Source organism: Mesitornis unicolor, unplaced genomic scaffold, assembly GCF_000695765.1.
Source record: "Mesitornis unicolor isolate BGI_N332 unplaced genomic scaffold, ASM69576v1 scaffold4213, whole genome shotgun sequence".
Classification (NCBI taxonomy): domain Eukaryota; kingdom Metazoa; phylum Chordata; class Aves; order Mesitornithiformes; family Mesitornithidae; genus Mesitornis; species Mesitornis unicolor.
In genome coordinates, this window is record NW_010175203.1 from 28,511 (window position 1) to 43,737 (window position 15,227).

The following is a 15,227-nucleotide window of genomic DNA, read 5'->3' on the forward strand; positions in this document are numbered from 1 at the left end:
AGGAATGTTAGTGACCCTGGAAAGAAGATGTAGAGGTTTAAGTTAAGCAGTTTCAAAGCTAAGTATCAAACCCCACTAAACATAGGTGTTGCATTTCCTCTGAACCCTCCCTTCCCACCCTCATCCCCCCTTATACCCACACATACTGCTAAGCACAGGACCCACGTGCTGCATGACAAAGAAGCAGGTCCAAGGAGAACTACTTGCAACTCTCTCTACCATCTGCTCTACCTCTTTCAGTAATGGGATTGCTGAAGGACTGGGCTGTCTGTGTGCATAATGTAGAATGATCCTCTCCTCCCAAGAGGGAGTCCCAAGAGGTAGACAACAAAAATTAAGTAGAAAGAAATGTAAATAGACAAGGCAGCCTTTAAAAACCAAACTGCTCTCCTGATACCTTTCATCCATGTGAAACAGCTTTCAACATATTTATGGTAAGTATTTACACATAGTTATGGTAGGTATTTACATCAATTGCTTATTAATGAGACCCATCACCTAGCTAGATTTTTGAGAGTAGACTATTCCATTTGTGTTGCACAGTTTAAGAGGATAAAGGAGAAGAAAGTCATCTTCTTGTTCCTAGCATTCAGCTGGACAGTAAGCAATTTAAAGAAAAGGAAACAAGTGTGATGAATAGCAGACACCCACCAGTAGTTTTATCAGAAAGACATTAGCGAAGAAAGGACACACTGCATCTGTAGACTGGCACAGGTAATTACAGTCTACGATGTCTTTGGCAAGAACTAAGATGAAGCCTGAGCTATAACTTTACGTAGTCAACCCCAATTGTGAGTTCCTAAACAGCTGTTACCTGCAGAAAAGCAGCCCAACAGCTAAGGCCAGGTGCTAGGAGATTACCTTACCTGGTTCGTAGGTTTTAAGAGGCTTATGTGTCAGGCTGTTGATGATATTTGTCACTGCAATGTTGGCGTGGAGCCCAGCATGGTAGGCCATCTTTGGTTCCTTCAGATCTGCACAGTCCCCAATGGCATAGATGTTCTCATAGCCTTCTAGCTGGAGGTGCTTGTTAACTTTCAAAGCACTGTTACTTGCCATTTTGTCCCCTGTTTTGCGAAACAGTAAGTTTTCAGAAGGAGCTTTGTATTGCTTACTGTGGCCTGGGACCCCAAAATGCTGATGATGCTATCAAATATGTCATCGACACAAAGTAAGGAGTTGTTTTTTCACTCTCTTCTCTACAGGTTAGGGAAGAGATGCTTTTTACCCTGCTGCAGTTAATTACTGCAGTCTCATGCAAGGAATCATCCTTAAGAAACATTAAGAGCTAGTGTACGCAGCCTGAGAAAGACTACAATGGTAATATGCTCCGTAGTTGTAGTGCCATAACTGAAATGGGCTGCAAGAGGTCTTGGACTGAAGATGTATCACCAGATAACTAATCGGCTGAACACCCTGTGTCACTGACAGTTCAGCAAGAACACTGAATGTGCTGAGCCTGTTCTTGCTCAGAACTCAGCACGCTTATATGTAGGATGAAATCCTGGCCTTAACAGCAGGAGTTACCATCAACTTGTAGGTGTCATCTGCCTCATGCTGTACTAGGACACTAAGGTTCCTTGGAGTTAGTAGCAGAAGGAACTGGAGAAGACTGTTGGCCACACGATCTATGTATGGTCTGTACGTTTCCAAAGGTCACAATTCACAGTTACGTATTTAATGTGATGTTAGAGTATTTGCTGTATCATGGAATAACCACTGTGGGTTGTATAAGGTTGATTCCTAACCTCACAGTACTCAAGTACAAGACATTGAAGAACTGTATTGCTTCTCCCCACCCAGTGACTTTTTCACTTACCAAATGCAGCAGTGTATGCTGAGGAGTTAACCTTTATCCCCGTGCACAGGATCACCATGTCAGCAACCACCTCAGTGCCTTTTTCTGTCCTCACTACCATGTCCTTCTGGAACCGGTTTGGTGTGAGGTTTTCCATATTGCTGACCCTTTCACCTGTTGTGACAGAGAGCCCCGGGTGACAAACCTTTACTAGGCTGCTGTGTCCAGCTAGCCCAGGTGTATCTAGACAAACAGGAATTCAAGGGAGCCATGCTTAGTCAAAGAAGTCAGAAAGAAGATGTCAGAAGATGTTTTGGATAAAGGAAGTGCAGCTTACAGAGTTTTAGAGTCTAGATCTTCAGAGGCATCGTTAAGTACATACTTAATAAGAGGCACACTCCTTTTCTGAGGAGGATCTCTTTCACCTCCTGACGGACGCTATCTAGCAGCTCCACATCTGCTAGTGCAGTTTTTGAGTGAATGAGGGTGACCTGTTGGGGACAAAACGGCAAAGATGGGGACACAGGAATGAGGAGGGACTTGTCACATGCTGGTTGGGAGCAGCTACAGCTAGCTTACTTCCACCCCACTGTAATGCCTAAGGAGAGTGAGCCAGTGAAAAGCATCTTCTGTCAAGAATTGCTGGTGACAGTCTATAGGGTGCTCTCAGAAGAGGAGGCAGTGGGGGTGAAGGCTGCCATTACATGGGAACTCCTGATTTGCAGTGATCTCAGATACCTCCAGCAGGACCATCACAGAAGAACAGTCTCAGAAACAAGGATGAAGTTAATTGTAACTAATATGCTACTACCTTTTTGGCTGGGTACTCTGTTTTGATCTCTGCAGCCATCTCGACTCCAGCAGAACCACCTCCCACTACCAAGATGCGATCAGATTTCTCAATCTTGGAATAAAGAAGAAACTCATGTTACAAGAGAACTGTTGCATGCAGGAAGTCAGATACCTTCAGTCACTCTGTGAACAGACCTTTCTGAGCTACAGCGCTGGTCCAACAGCAATAAACCACCTAGTTTGTTAAGAAGAAACAACAGAAAAATGAGAGCCACATGCGCTCTTCCTGTGTACACTGTAACTCTTGAACATTTCAGGTTTCCACTTGTACAGACAGCTGATCTTCCCCAGGGGCACACAGCATGTGCTCCTTCTCCCTGGCCTGTCCCTGCAGGCATCGTGGTCTCTTGTTCTTAGGCACAGATAGCTCCAGATACCCATAGTGGTATCTGGGACAGGGAAGCTAAACAAAGGCAGGTAATGCTGCTTAGGAAATAAGTTAATTCCTCACCTCCTTAACCATGTCTTCGTAGGTCTGGATGGCACTTTCTATGTCAATGACTTTGTTGAACTTCCCAGGGAACGGCCCATCGCTGCCTGTTGCAAGAATGAGGTGGGAGTAGTGAAGCTCCTGGGAGGGCAGAAGGTGGAACAGGATGTTAGACTTCTTAAAAAAAATAAAGAAATAAAAAAATCCTAGAACACAGTTGAACACAGTTATTTAGACTTTAGGAAGAGATGTGGTCCAGGTGACACCAGCTACCTTCCTTAGAGTCTGAGAGAAACACCATTCTTCAGGTGAGCTGAAAGCTTTGAAAAAATTGCCACAAGTTTACAGGAAATAGCCTGGTATTTATGCCAGACACTGAAGCTACCATCACAGCTGGCTGGAGAGACTACTCCCCTTCGCCCTCTTCTGAGCAGAGATGAGATGCTCTGGCTGAAAAAAGTTATCAGAGCTGCTGTACTTGTTTCTTCCTGCAGTTAGATAAGGATCTGAGCACCAGGGTTAATTGTTGAGCTCTAAATCCAGCTCTAAGAATAAAAGCACATCTGAGCACTAGATGAGGTGTGGTAATTAGTGCACACCGCAGCTCTAGGCCACTTAGCTTGGCTAGAAGGGATGCTGGGTACAGGGAAAGATGCTTTCTGTTGCCACGCTCCTCAGGATGACTAAATGCTACAGCATTTCCCCACATTGCCTCTTGGTTTTAGAGGACATGGCTAGGGCCCTGGTTCTCCCTAGAGCAACCTTCCATAGAGGTAGGGCATTGGTTTCATTCCTCTCTACTTGCCAAAGTTACAGGACTAGTATTAAGCATGAGCCCTTGTGTATCTGCCCATAGGCGGCAGAAACCTAGAGTAAAGCAGTTGGTGACTTCACAGAGAGCTTAGGTTGAGTCAGGTATTTCAACCAAGCTGAGGGTTACATCAGAACAGGAACCCTGTTGTGTGTGTGAACTCCGAGCCTGGGACTATTGGATTGGTCAGGGTTTGTGCACTTAGCTGACCCGCACTGTAAGAGATACGGGAGCCTGCCACAGCCGAACTGTAGCATTCTCAGCTCTCGTTCAACTTGAGGGCAAAGGTCTGGTTTGTTTTTCCCAGAGCACGATTCTCTCCTGCATGCACGCACACGCTCCTCTGGAGTGTTACACTCCTCTTCCTGCTCAGAGGCCAAATTTCTGTAGCTGCTCTGTGGTGCTGCTCATCTCATTCTTTCCCTCCAGAGGACTCCAAGCATGAGCAGCAGTCTGAAACCTAAATTCCAAGTAAATTCTCCAACCAGACATCACCAACATAGCCTAGATTTGGAGTACTGCATTCTCACAGCCATAACATAGCTGAAGAAAACCCCTGAGAAGGTTGAGATTCACAGCACACCCTACTGAAGGCTGACTCTGCATTAGCAGATGGTCCCGTGAGGCAGACTCACTGCACGTTGCTGTATCACCCACCTCACCATCACTAAGCAGGATTTGTTGCCTCTCGGGGTCTATGCCAACAACCTCGCCTTGTCGGAAGCTGTCCCCAAAGGTGACAGAGTAGGAGATGAAAGTCTTCTTGGCAAATCCTGTGGTTAAGAGGAGACGACAGGGAAGAGATCTCATTCTGCAGAAGCTAACAAACCCCTCTTCTTCCCTCACGCCATCCTTGCTCAGACAAAAGCTCTGCTGCACTGACCACAGGCTGGGCTTCTGCTGTGCATTATCTGCCTAGCAATGGGCTTCAGGACCTTTGCCTTGGACCTGGTGACAAGAGCAGCTCCTCAGAGGCCAGGTGACACCTCAGCTAGGTTGCTTTGTCTCTGTTCCCTGTACAGCATCTCCTGTACTGGTTTGCCAGTAAGTGCTCCACTGTGGTCCAGGGCACTTCAGGCAAGATGTCAGAGGCTTTTTGTCACATTATCTGCCTCTCAGACCATGCTTTTGAAATCTTTTTTTTCCACTTGTTCTCATCTTTGAACATGAGATTTTCCCTCTAAATCATCAGTGACTAGAGTAATGGGGTTAGCCCAGTCTCCCAAGTGAGATCCCAAACAAGCCTGAGCAGCTCACCAACAGAATTTTATCATCCAAGGCCTCACTGCTGAACTCCTTGACATTTCAAGTACCAGATACAAAAGCATTCAGTCATCCCTTTCAGCTGCTGCGGGGTTTAGCTTAGTCACCTTCTAAACTTTTTGCTCAGTCTTCCTAGCAGACAACATGCAATTGGCCTAACATGACTGGTCTGTGGGTCCTCGCAGAGCCAAGTATCTGTTTTCCAGGTAGAAAATGTCAGGGCCTGCATCATCACTGGGGGCAGAGGAGGAACCCTGTTCCCCTACTCCCTGAGAACCTCCGAGCTGTTGTGGTCACTGGTGGGGGATAGGAGAGCTGACCCGCCGGGACCCACGCAGGAAGAAGGCTGTGAAAATCAACTGAGCCCTTACCGCTCTCCACGGCGGCTCGGAGGGCAGCGACGTTGTGATGGAAAGCGTCTTTCACGTCCACCAGCACGAAGGGGATGGCCCAGGACTTCAGCAAGCTGGCGGCCGCCGTGCCTCCAAAGCCACCCCCGACCACCACCACCCGCACGGAGTCATCCACGGACACGCGGGCTCCCATCGTTCGGCACTGCCCGGCCGCCCCGCCCGCTCCCTGCCCAGCGCCCGGGCCGGGAAGCCGAAAGCCCGGGGCTGGCCCGATCGGGGGCGGGGAAGGGAGCGGCCCAGCGCCCTCCCACTCGCTCCCCGCCTCTCCCCGCGGCGGGGGGGGGTCCGCCTGGCCAGGCCCCCGCGGCGGGTGGAGTTACGCTTGCCAAGCTGTTCAGCCGTAAAGCTGCAGGGAGGAGTTGAGTTTCTCAAGGTCTGAGCCCAATCCGCAGACTTTGGCCTTCCTGGGGAGGCAGGGCAGCGGGGCAATGCTCCCTGCTGGGGCGCGGCGTCTACCCAGGTCAGCAACAGAGTCCCAAGCACAGAATATTTCCCCTTTTACCATCCTTACGTCCCTCCACATACATCCTCAACGTGAGAGGAGACCTTAAGTATCTTGTGAACGAAGAGCTGTGTTTTAAAAGTGATAAACACCCAAAGACCAGGGGAACTGCCCTGGCTGAGCCTGCTGGCTTGGGTGCTGCAGCTGCAGCCTGGCAGCAGGTAAGGATGCTGTGCGAGGCAAGGGGCTCTGCTATTGCTGAGATTGTGCAGTCAGTCCTGCCAAAACCCAGCATTAAAAACTCATGAGCTCATCTTTAAAACAAACAAACAACAAACAAAAAAGGAGATGGTTTCAGAAAGTTCCTGAACATCGGGCTTTGTCTGTCCACCTTGGCTTGTCCTTTGTCAGCTATGAATGTTGCTTAAACCCACAACTGGTTTAATGCCCCCTTTTGGGAGGCAGCTGGGAGCTGGCAGCAGAGGGGTGCCCTGCTCCTGCCCTTACTGCGAAAATTCACATTTCTCAGCCCTTGGCGGCTGTGGCTTGTGAGAGGCTCATTAGGAAACCCACAAAGTGGCTGAGACTGCAGCCTGGGTGAGGAATGCAGCCAGAGGATGCTCACTCCCTTCACCAAGTGAAATGGCTCCCTTGGAGAAAGAAATTAAGATGTAGCTTGCTCCTACTGGCAGCAGGAAAAGGAGCCCAGAGAGGGCTGTGTTAGAGGGACAGAGGGAATATGAGCCCAGCATCACTGGTGGAGATGGTGGGATGTAAGGAGGAGCAGGAAAGGACTGAGAGGATAGCAAAGGCCTCTGCAGAAAGGGAGCAGGTAGCAAAGATGAAGGTTTACAGTAAAAAGGACATCCAGATCATGCTCTTCTGCAGCACAGAAATTACCCCGAAGACTTTAGGCTCCTGTGGCATTCCAGATAAATATAGCTGCTAGCTGTGTGGATAAATAAAGCTGCTGCACACACTGCAGCGTTGTGAGCTGGCAGAGCTGGCCCCCACGCTCCCCTTCCCATGATGGTTTGAGGGCTCCCTCTGCTCCTCATTCCTCCTTAAGTGAATGCCATCCTGGTGCCAAAGCCCCTTCCCAACAGAGTCCTGAGCAAAACTCCCCCCAGACTCATGAGTGGGAGACAGGTAAAAGAATTCACATCTTGTTTTCCCCAGGAAATGCAGGGCCTGCCCTAAGGGTTGCCACCAGAGGGTGCAGCTGGCTTGGCTACGGGTGTCCAAGTCCAGCATGTGGCACTGGACACCCTCCTTTCTGTCGTAGGGAGGGTTTGAGGCCTTCAACAAAGAGGTCGAAAACATTGAGGGTGTTTCTGCTTCGCACAGTGGGACTCTTCAGCCTGGAAGAGAGCCAGGAGAGGAGGGATTGAACAGTGGACAATAAAGCCAGGAGCAGCAGAAGGTCCTTGGTAGGACAACTCACAGCTTAAGCTGAAATAAGCTGAGGGCAGGGCTGCGCTTTTTGTTACACAGGGATTGGTTGGAGGGTGCTAAAAACTTCAGTGGGGAAAAAATAATTTTTATTAATCCAGGGAAGATAAATCCTTGTGAGCTGCTAAACACAGAGACAGTCGTTCTAGCCCAGAAATCTGGGAGCTATGAATATCCAGAGGCTGGGAAGTATCCCTGGGGTAATAGCACTCCAGATCTGCTCCCAGATCTGGTACGTGCATGGGCATTGATCTGTGAGGAGGCTCCTGGAACAGCCTGGTGATGGCCGGCTTTGAGAAAGGATAATTCAGTACAAAAAATGTAAAAAACCAAACCTGCCTTCATTTCTGTAGGGATGAATGCAACAATAAAAACCTGATTTAAGCTCTGCCCTCAAATTACATGGACGGGCTTGCTTCGCATCTGGTGTGTGTGGACCCATCCCCTCCCTGGCAGGGTTGTCCTTAACTGCATAACTCCCTAGGCATTTCATCCTGCTGGAGCAAAGATGGATCAAAGGCCCAGTCCTAGAAGATAGGAAAGCTAAGGATCAGTCACCACTTCCCATGTGCTACTGCCCTCTTCCCTTTCCCCTGCACCTTTATGCCCAGTTCTCACTTTTACAGAGGCAGTTTTCAGCTTTTCAAGCCAGGCATTTGCATGTATTTTGCAGCACATACCCGCTGCTGGGAGAAATTCATTATTCCAAGAATACTCCCCTATTTTCCCCAACCATGTGGTGTTTTCCCCTTCAGATATATATGCACCAGACCTGCAGCAAATAAAAAGATCCTGTTCCTGCCCTAACTTTTCTGTTCACGAGGCAAATCTCTTCATCCAAGTCAAATGCAAAGCATTCCAAGGCATTGCAAGCAGTGGGTTTGGCTGTCTTCTGCTTGCTTTCAAATTGAGACAAAGTCCCTGGCGAGGACAGCCCTGCACAGTGTGGTTTCCAGGCGATGAGGGCTATCATTGGATGATGAAGTCAGTTGTACACCCGAAGAGCAGGATCACCTTTCAAAGAAAAGGTAAAAAACGTCAGGACTGGCAAGTTGGAGATGCACCAACAAACAAGACAAGGTCTTGCAAAACAGGGCAAAAACAGAGCCCAAAGCAAATGGGGAGGGTAAAAGGAGCCTTTGTGAAAACCTCGCATCCAATTCCAGGCAAATGGGAAGAAACTCTGAATGCTCAAAACTGTGGTCAGAGAGAGCCTTCTGTGTGCAGGTGTGCGCTCAGCATTGGCAGATACGTTGTTTTGATGATATTTCTCCAGCCGGCTGCAAACAGACAGCTGAGGTAAGAGCTGGTCAGCTTCAGAGAGGGCTTTGTCTTCTGCTGGTGATCTGTAGGACAGAGGCAAGCAGGAAGGCTGGGGGCAGGCTGCCCTGGCTTCCTCCAAGCTCCCTGGCCTTTCCATTGCGCCTGCCCCATGGACCGTGTGCTCCCTGTGGGATGGCAGGGGTCCAGTGGGAAGGAAGAGGCGTAGAGAAGGGGTTCTGTGGGATGCTCCTGCCCCATCTCTGCAGTTCTGAGATGTCATGCAGGCAGGTATATACCTGTCTGCATCTTCCCCTCATTAGGTTTAACATGACAACAGCCAGAGCTAAGACATTCCTCTGAGTACGCTAAATCAAAGGATGGGTACAACAGTGCTGCATGGATGGACCTTAGGATGCCACAAGCACCTCTGCTCTGCACTTGCCTGAACCCTCCCATAATTCTGTGCCTCCTTGTCCTGTCCACCAGGAGCAGCAGGGTGGGTTAGCCTCTTTAACTTCACAGTAGGCCTTGATGGGCTAGAAGAGCGTTAACATCCCCCCCCTTGGTCTCCTCCAGACACTTGCTCTCCCTTCTGGGCCAGCCTGAAGGCCACATGTCTCCTGGCAAAGCTTGGGCTGCTGGAGGTGTCCTGTTTGTCCCCTGCCAACTGTAAAACCAAAGGAGACTTGTCCCAGCTGCCGCTCGTCCTGGCTTCAGCATAGGAGGGAAAAAAGTCCCTTGTGAACACGAACAAATGATTCAGGACTTAACAATAAATGTCATCAAACTTGCTGTGGAGTAATTGCTTCCACGGAGACTCTGTGACTATGTGTCTGGCTAGCAGCTATCACTGCAAAACCCAAGGACGCTTGTGCTCGTCCTCTTATGTATCAGCAGCCTCAAGCACTACATTCCCTCTGCCCACAGACGCTGCCTGCACATCATCCTGCAACAGCCCTAGCAGCAGCAGCTTTGCTGCAGCCCTCCAGGCTGCGCTGCAGGGAAAGGGCATTTTTGTGTCTTCTGGGGGTGAGGTGAGGGGTTGCATTTTGCCCGGATGCTCTGGTCAGCCTCCTGCATCTTGGGGATCTCTGCTGCAACTGGAGTGGAATCTGCCAGACCAGGGAAAAGGATTGCCTGGAAAAAACAACTCAGACCAGTTTCTGCCTGCTTTTAAACATCAAAACCAGCTATTTTATACCTTATAAACTAAATTTGCTTTTAGCAAAAATCAATAAGTTCCCATTTTGTTTATTCTTTCCCCAACAAACCTCAGTTTTCATTTCAAGTTTTCAGTGACATCAGCTCGAGAGGACCAGCCACTGGCCGCTTCCCATAAACCACAGCACCAAAGTTACCTTATTTTGGTCCGGCTGGACCAGCCTGTCACGTGTATTATAGGCAGTGCTTGTGTATGTGCCTGCCCATAAATTGGTTGCAGATCCCACCCGGAAGAGATATTCAGGAAAACCCCAAAGGTGAAATGCAACGGTGTCTGCTATTCGGCTGATTCAGCCCCTGGCATGGGGTGAGCGTGGGCAGACAGGGCTCTCCTTCCCCTTGGAGGAAACCCCTGCTCAAACAGCTCCACCAACCGCCTCATGTTTTTATGTGGTGCAAATCTTCCCTCCAGAGCCAAGCATGTGGCGGCCATTAGAAATTTTATGGAGAAGCTGTTTTGTGGGAATTCATCCCTTCTGCTGTGATCCAGTCAGGTGCAACGAGGAGCTTAATCAGCTTTATCCAGCTTAGCCGGTTGACTGTGTGGATTGCAAAGGCCTCTCTGGCAGAGGAGCCCACGGCTTGGTGGCACCTTTCGCTTACAGGACAACACAGAGAGGGTTTTTGTGGCATTAATCTTCGTGGGGTGGCAGAGCGGTTGGGTTTTCCTCAAGAAATGGAAGGGAGAGGGCTTGGGAAATCTTCTTTGCTCTTGGGGCAGGTTTTGAGGAAGAACAGCTTTCACCCCCAAACTGTGAGGAGTTTTCTCCCCCGCCATCCAAGATTTCATTGCAGTGAAAGCACAGCGTATAATAAAACTGTGTCCTTAAAAAAATCAGTCTCACAGACAGGCAGCCTTTGTCCAAAGGTGTAATTACAGGATAAATATGGGATGCGGACCAAGAAATGCGGTCTGGTCAGGCATGCAGTCTCTTAAAAAAACAAAACCAAACAAACAAACACAGCAACAACAAAAACCAAAGAAAAAAAACAACAACAGAAAAAAAAACCACAGAAAACAAGGCTGTCATTTAATGCTGAAATGGCCACGTGTGCTGCTGCCCCCAGCCCCTCGCTGGCCCATGGGTCCCCCGCTAGCCCGGGGTTCAGGGGATGGAGCTGTAGTCATGCAACAGCTTCCCATTAGAATTGCCCCGAGCCCCTCGATGGACTGAAGGGCAAGAGCAGATCTGGCCTCCAGCAGAAGCCAGTGGGGCCAAGTGAGGGCACTTGGGCCATGGGTTTCCTTCCAGCCCCATTGCAGAAATCCCATCCAATAGCACTGCAAAGGGATGTGGGGGATTACCTCGTCCGATCCCATTAAATGGAGCTGGAGCAAGTGAGAGGAAGGGGACGGGGGGTCAGGACAGACAGCAGAGCAGCCACGATGCCTGAGGTTTGGGACAGACCTCATGCCAAGCTGGAAAAAGGCCTTTTTATGCATTTCTGTAGGCCAGCCTGGAGACTTGGCTTCGTGGCCCAGCAGACATTCACCTTGCCAGCTGCGGGTAGCAGTTTGCCACCTTGGCCATGCATTAAACAACATGGTGTCTAAGGCATCATTTCAGAGACCTGCCTGCCTCTTACTTAGCGGGCACTGGCATCTTCTGACTCAAGCAAGAATTGTTCCTCCATGGCAAGGCCAGCCCTGCCAGCACGGCCCCAGAGAGCCATGCGTCTTCAAGAGGGAGGCAGAGGCACAGCGGGGTGTACCTTGCCATCCAAAGTCAAGTCTGGGTTAGACCGGCAGGCGGAAGCATTAACCGGAGATCCCGTTTAGAGGGAAACAGTGCACACATAATTTATTAAAGCTCTCACTGGTGTCACATCATCTTGTGTCACCTGCAATAAACCCACAGAGTAAAAGCTGGCTTCGGCTGGTGGCCCTGTCCTGCAGGACATGTGTCCCCTGAATGCTCCAGGGCTACTCGCAGAAAATGTCTCTCTGGTGACAATCACCACAATGTGACCAAATGTCCCCCAAAATACAGCTGACAAGATGAGCAGGTGAGGCTGGAGGCAGCACATCCGCAGACACTGATCTGCACTGGGTGGGTTAGGGGAGGAGTGGGAATAGCCTTGGCCTGGGGAAGTAAGGAGTGGGAGCCTAGGAGTGGTGGGAGTGTGGGGGGGTGCTCTTTTATTTGTCTGCTTGTTTTAAGGCAAGCCTGACCCTTTCAGAAGCTGTGTTATTTCTGAAAGCTTGAATCCCATGAAAAGTGGGTGAGTTTTTTTGGCATACGTGTGGATGGAGGGAGGGTGACGCTGCATCCATTGTGGCCCCTGCCATGGGACTCCTGCGTTGCCTGCCTGAAGGTAGGTACGGGCTTGCTCTAAGGCATTTCTTTTTGCTGTGATTTTCCCAGTGGATGCTTTTTCTCCCAGATCCATGCCTTTCTTCCTCTAGGGAAGAACAAGAGCGAGGCCTGGCAGCTGTCAGGGCAGGGTGAGCAGTAGATGCCCCTCCTGGATGGACAAACCTCCCTCTGGTTGGCACAGGGAGAATTCAGCTGCTTTGTTCTCAAAAGGAGCCGCGTGTTCCTTGTGGCTTCCCGATGTATCTGGCATCGTGCGAGAGTCACGACTACGTGGGTTTAATGGGAGCAATTAGTCCCTGCGGAAATCTGCATGGGTCGGGGGCCCATTTTCTTTCTGTCCTGTGACATTTTTGACAGGAAGCTGGAGGGTGTCCAGGAAGAAATATTCTTGCTTAGCTAGAAATGACAGGCAGGAGCCAGCCAAGGCTGAGCCTGTGCAGACAACGCAAGTGAGAAAGGGCAGTTGTCACTGTCCCCTCTGGCCTCAGCTCAGCGTGGCTCCGACAATTAATTTAAACTTTATTTGCTTTGCAAAACACAACCTAGCGGGTACTTTTGCAGAAGCACAGGAGAAGCATTCGCCTGTAACCGTTGCCCTCAGTTTGGCCATGTTCTGCTTGAGCTCGGAGGTTTTTCCCAGCACGCAGCTGCGGGGTATCCAGCCGACCTCGGCGACCCTGCCGCTTTCCCAGCGGGAAGCCTCCAGACAAAACCCGATTCACTGGGTAAACCCAGGGCTGCTTGTGATGCCAAAAGCTGCATGCGAGACAGGGAGGGAGGGTGACGATTCTCCATCGCCTGCAAGCAATAAGGGCATCACCCCCACTGCTCAATGCAAAGAAAACCCCATTTTTTTTGTACCCTCTCTAAACCCGGCCAGTGTCGAGTACCCTAAATTCACACCTTGAGGCCAGATGCTCTGAGCCGTGCTCGGAAAACCTCCCCAGCTGGTGCGGGGAGGGCAGGCGGCCGCTCAGGGCTCCAGCATGGCTGCTCCCCACTGGCCGGCCCCATGCTCCTCAATGCTGCCTCTGTTCTCCCTCTTGGGTCAAAAACGTGGCTTTTGTGAGCTTGCCCCAACCGCAGCTCGTCACCGGAGCCTCAGTGCGTTCCTCCTGGCTGCCCTCCGCCAGCAGAAACGCAGCCCAGCTGTGGCCAGCTGCTGCCATTGCCTGATTTTACTTATTTGTTTTTGCTTTCACCCAGCAGCTCTGGTTGGGGAGAGGTGATGTGGGGCTGCTGCTTATGCCCAGGGTGCAGAGGGGACCCCTCGAGGCTCCCCAGCAAGCCTTAGGTGGAGACAACCACCACCCTATGCTGAAACGTCTGGCTTCTCCCTTGAGTGGCTGGCGTAACCCAAAATACATGGGGAGTAAAAGGATGTGTTGTGAAATGGGCTAAAAATAGGCATTTTAAATTCATTAAATGTGAATGGGAGGGGGCAGCTCAGCACCAGGCTGTTGCTGGGCGAACGTCTGCATCTGGCAAACACTCTGAAACTCCCTGTGCCTCTGCCAGGTATTGGTTACCCACGAGTGCTGCTGGCAAGTATTTCTGGGGTTCCCCCCAGGTGGAGGATACAGATGAATAGCAAGGAGACAGGAGATGCTTTGGACTCTGTGCTGTTGTATTTTTGTTTTCAATCAAGTAAGTCTGGCTGTCTCGCAGCAGTCGCTGAGGGTCACGGTCACTCCTGCATGGGGTGGGTGCAGCCCTGGCTCTGGCTGTGCTCTGCCAAGGGTCTTGGGAGGTTACAGCCCATCGGTCCCTGCGGGCTCTCCTCGGATCATGCTGCAGGGCACTTGGTGGTCTCTGGCTGAAACCCAAGCTCCGCCACCTCAGCTCTGGGTGTCTCTCTGGTTCTTTGTGGTACGTTGCGCTGCTGTGATTTTTTGGGCTTAGCTCCTTGACCTGCCTCCCCCACTTTTTCACATAATAAATAAATAAATTTGCCTTGCAACCCTGGTATGTAAATACACAGAGAAAAAGAAAAACAAAAAAAGGGGGGAAAAACAAACCCCAAACCAACTTTGAAGAGCATCAGTCCAAGAAATCATCTCATTTCATTGCAGCCCAAGTGCTGGCTGGGGCAATGTGGGCAGCTCCTGCCCCAGCTGGGGCAGTTCCCAGTCTGTGCTGGTGTTTGAAGGCACTAAACCAGTAAGGCCTCTGGGGTCTGGGTCCTTGCTGGCACCACAGGAGTCTTGTCCTAGCTAAGGTGGGGCAATGCAGAGGTGCTCAGCCATCATCCTCCGCTTGCCCTCACCCTCCTCTTCCTCAGTGCAGCCCCCAAGCTGGAGAGGTGGCCCTGGTGCCGACCCCCTGCCTTTTCCTGCCACCTTTCACCCTTGTGATTTCCCCATTCCTGGAGAAATGGTGTAATTCAGGCTCTGCAGGACCCTGGGGTCTGCTTCACCTGGACGCTCCAGCTCCTGGGGCTGCTGCTTTCCTCCCAGCAGCACTGAGGAGCATCTGTGGGAGCAGAACCCCCCGGGTCTCCTCTGGGCCAGCTGGGAGCACGGCTGCAGCCCCCCATTCCCCGCCCCCCCCCCCCGCCGTTACGTGACCCAGGAGGGCTGTGCCTCCTCCAGCAAGCTGAAGGAGCGGTTAGCCAGCGCAGCGGGGCTGCTGGCCAGTTTGTAGCCAAAAAGCTGCATGGCTGGGGCGCAAGCGTCCTGCACCACCTCCTCACGGAGAGGAGCCTCCCCTTCGGATGCCCACTTCTTCCAGGTCTCGTACTTGCCCGAGAAGGCCACCATGCGGGAGGCCAGGACGGCCCGGGGGTCCCGCACCAGCTGGATGATGCGCACGTCCAGCCGAGGGTCCTCCACCAGCGGCTGCAGGAACTCCAGCTGCCGGATGCGCACCGTCTTCAGGGCCACGTGCTGCTTGCGCTGGCACGCCTCGGCGGCCAGGGTGATGTTCAGGGGGCCGCAGCGGCGGGGTTTGTGGGGGGAGTTTTCC

General features: G+C 51.1%; 2 protein-coding genes across 2 annotated transcripts in view; both read right to left on the reverse strand.

The window, feature by feature from the left end:
- The window catches only part of AIFM2 (apoptosis-inducing factor, mitochondrion-associated, 2), a 5,871-nt gene extending 171 nt beyond the window's left edge, over window positions 1–5,700 (reverse strand). Inside the window, exons 1-8 of the mRNA XM_010181287.1 lie at window positions 5,526–5,700; window positions 4,549–4,664; window positions 3,102–3,221; window positions 2,610–2,702; window positions 2,181–2,289; window positions 1,820–1,972; window positions 867–1,067; window positions 2–16 (exon numbers count right to left, since the gene is read on the reverse strand). Of these exons, the coding sequence (XP_010179589.1) occupies window positions 2–16; window positions 867–1,067; window positions 1,820–1,972; window positions 2,181–2,289; window positions 2,610–2,702; window positions 3,102–3,221; window positions 4,549–4,664; window positions 5,526–5,700 (982 nt within the window). The remainder of the gene's footprint in view (window position 1; window positions 17–866; window positions 1,068–1,819; window positions 1,973–2,180; window positions 2,290–2,609; window positions 2,703–3,101; window positions 3,222–4,548; window positions 4,665–5,525) is intronic.
- Window positions 5,701–14,821: 9,121 nt separating this feature from the next.
- The window catches only part of CHST3 (carbohydrate (chondroitin 6) sulfotransferase 3), a 1,211-nt gene continuing 805 nt past the window's right edge, over window positions 14,822–15,227 (reverse strand). Inside the window, exon 3 of the mRNA XM_010181288.1 lies at window positions 14,822–15,210. Within this exon, the coding sequence (XP_010179590.1) occupies window positions 14,822–15,210 (389 nt within the window). The remainder of the gene's footprint in view (window positions 15,211–15,227) is intronic.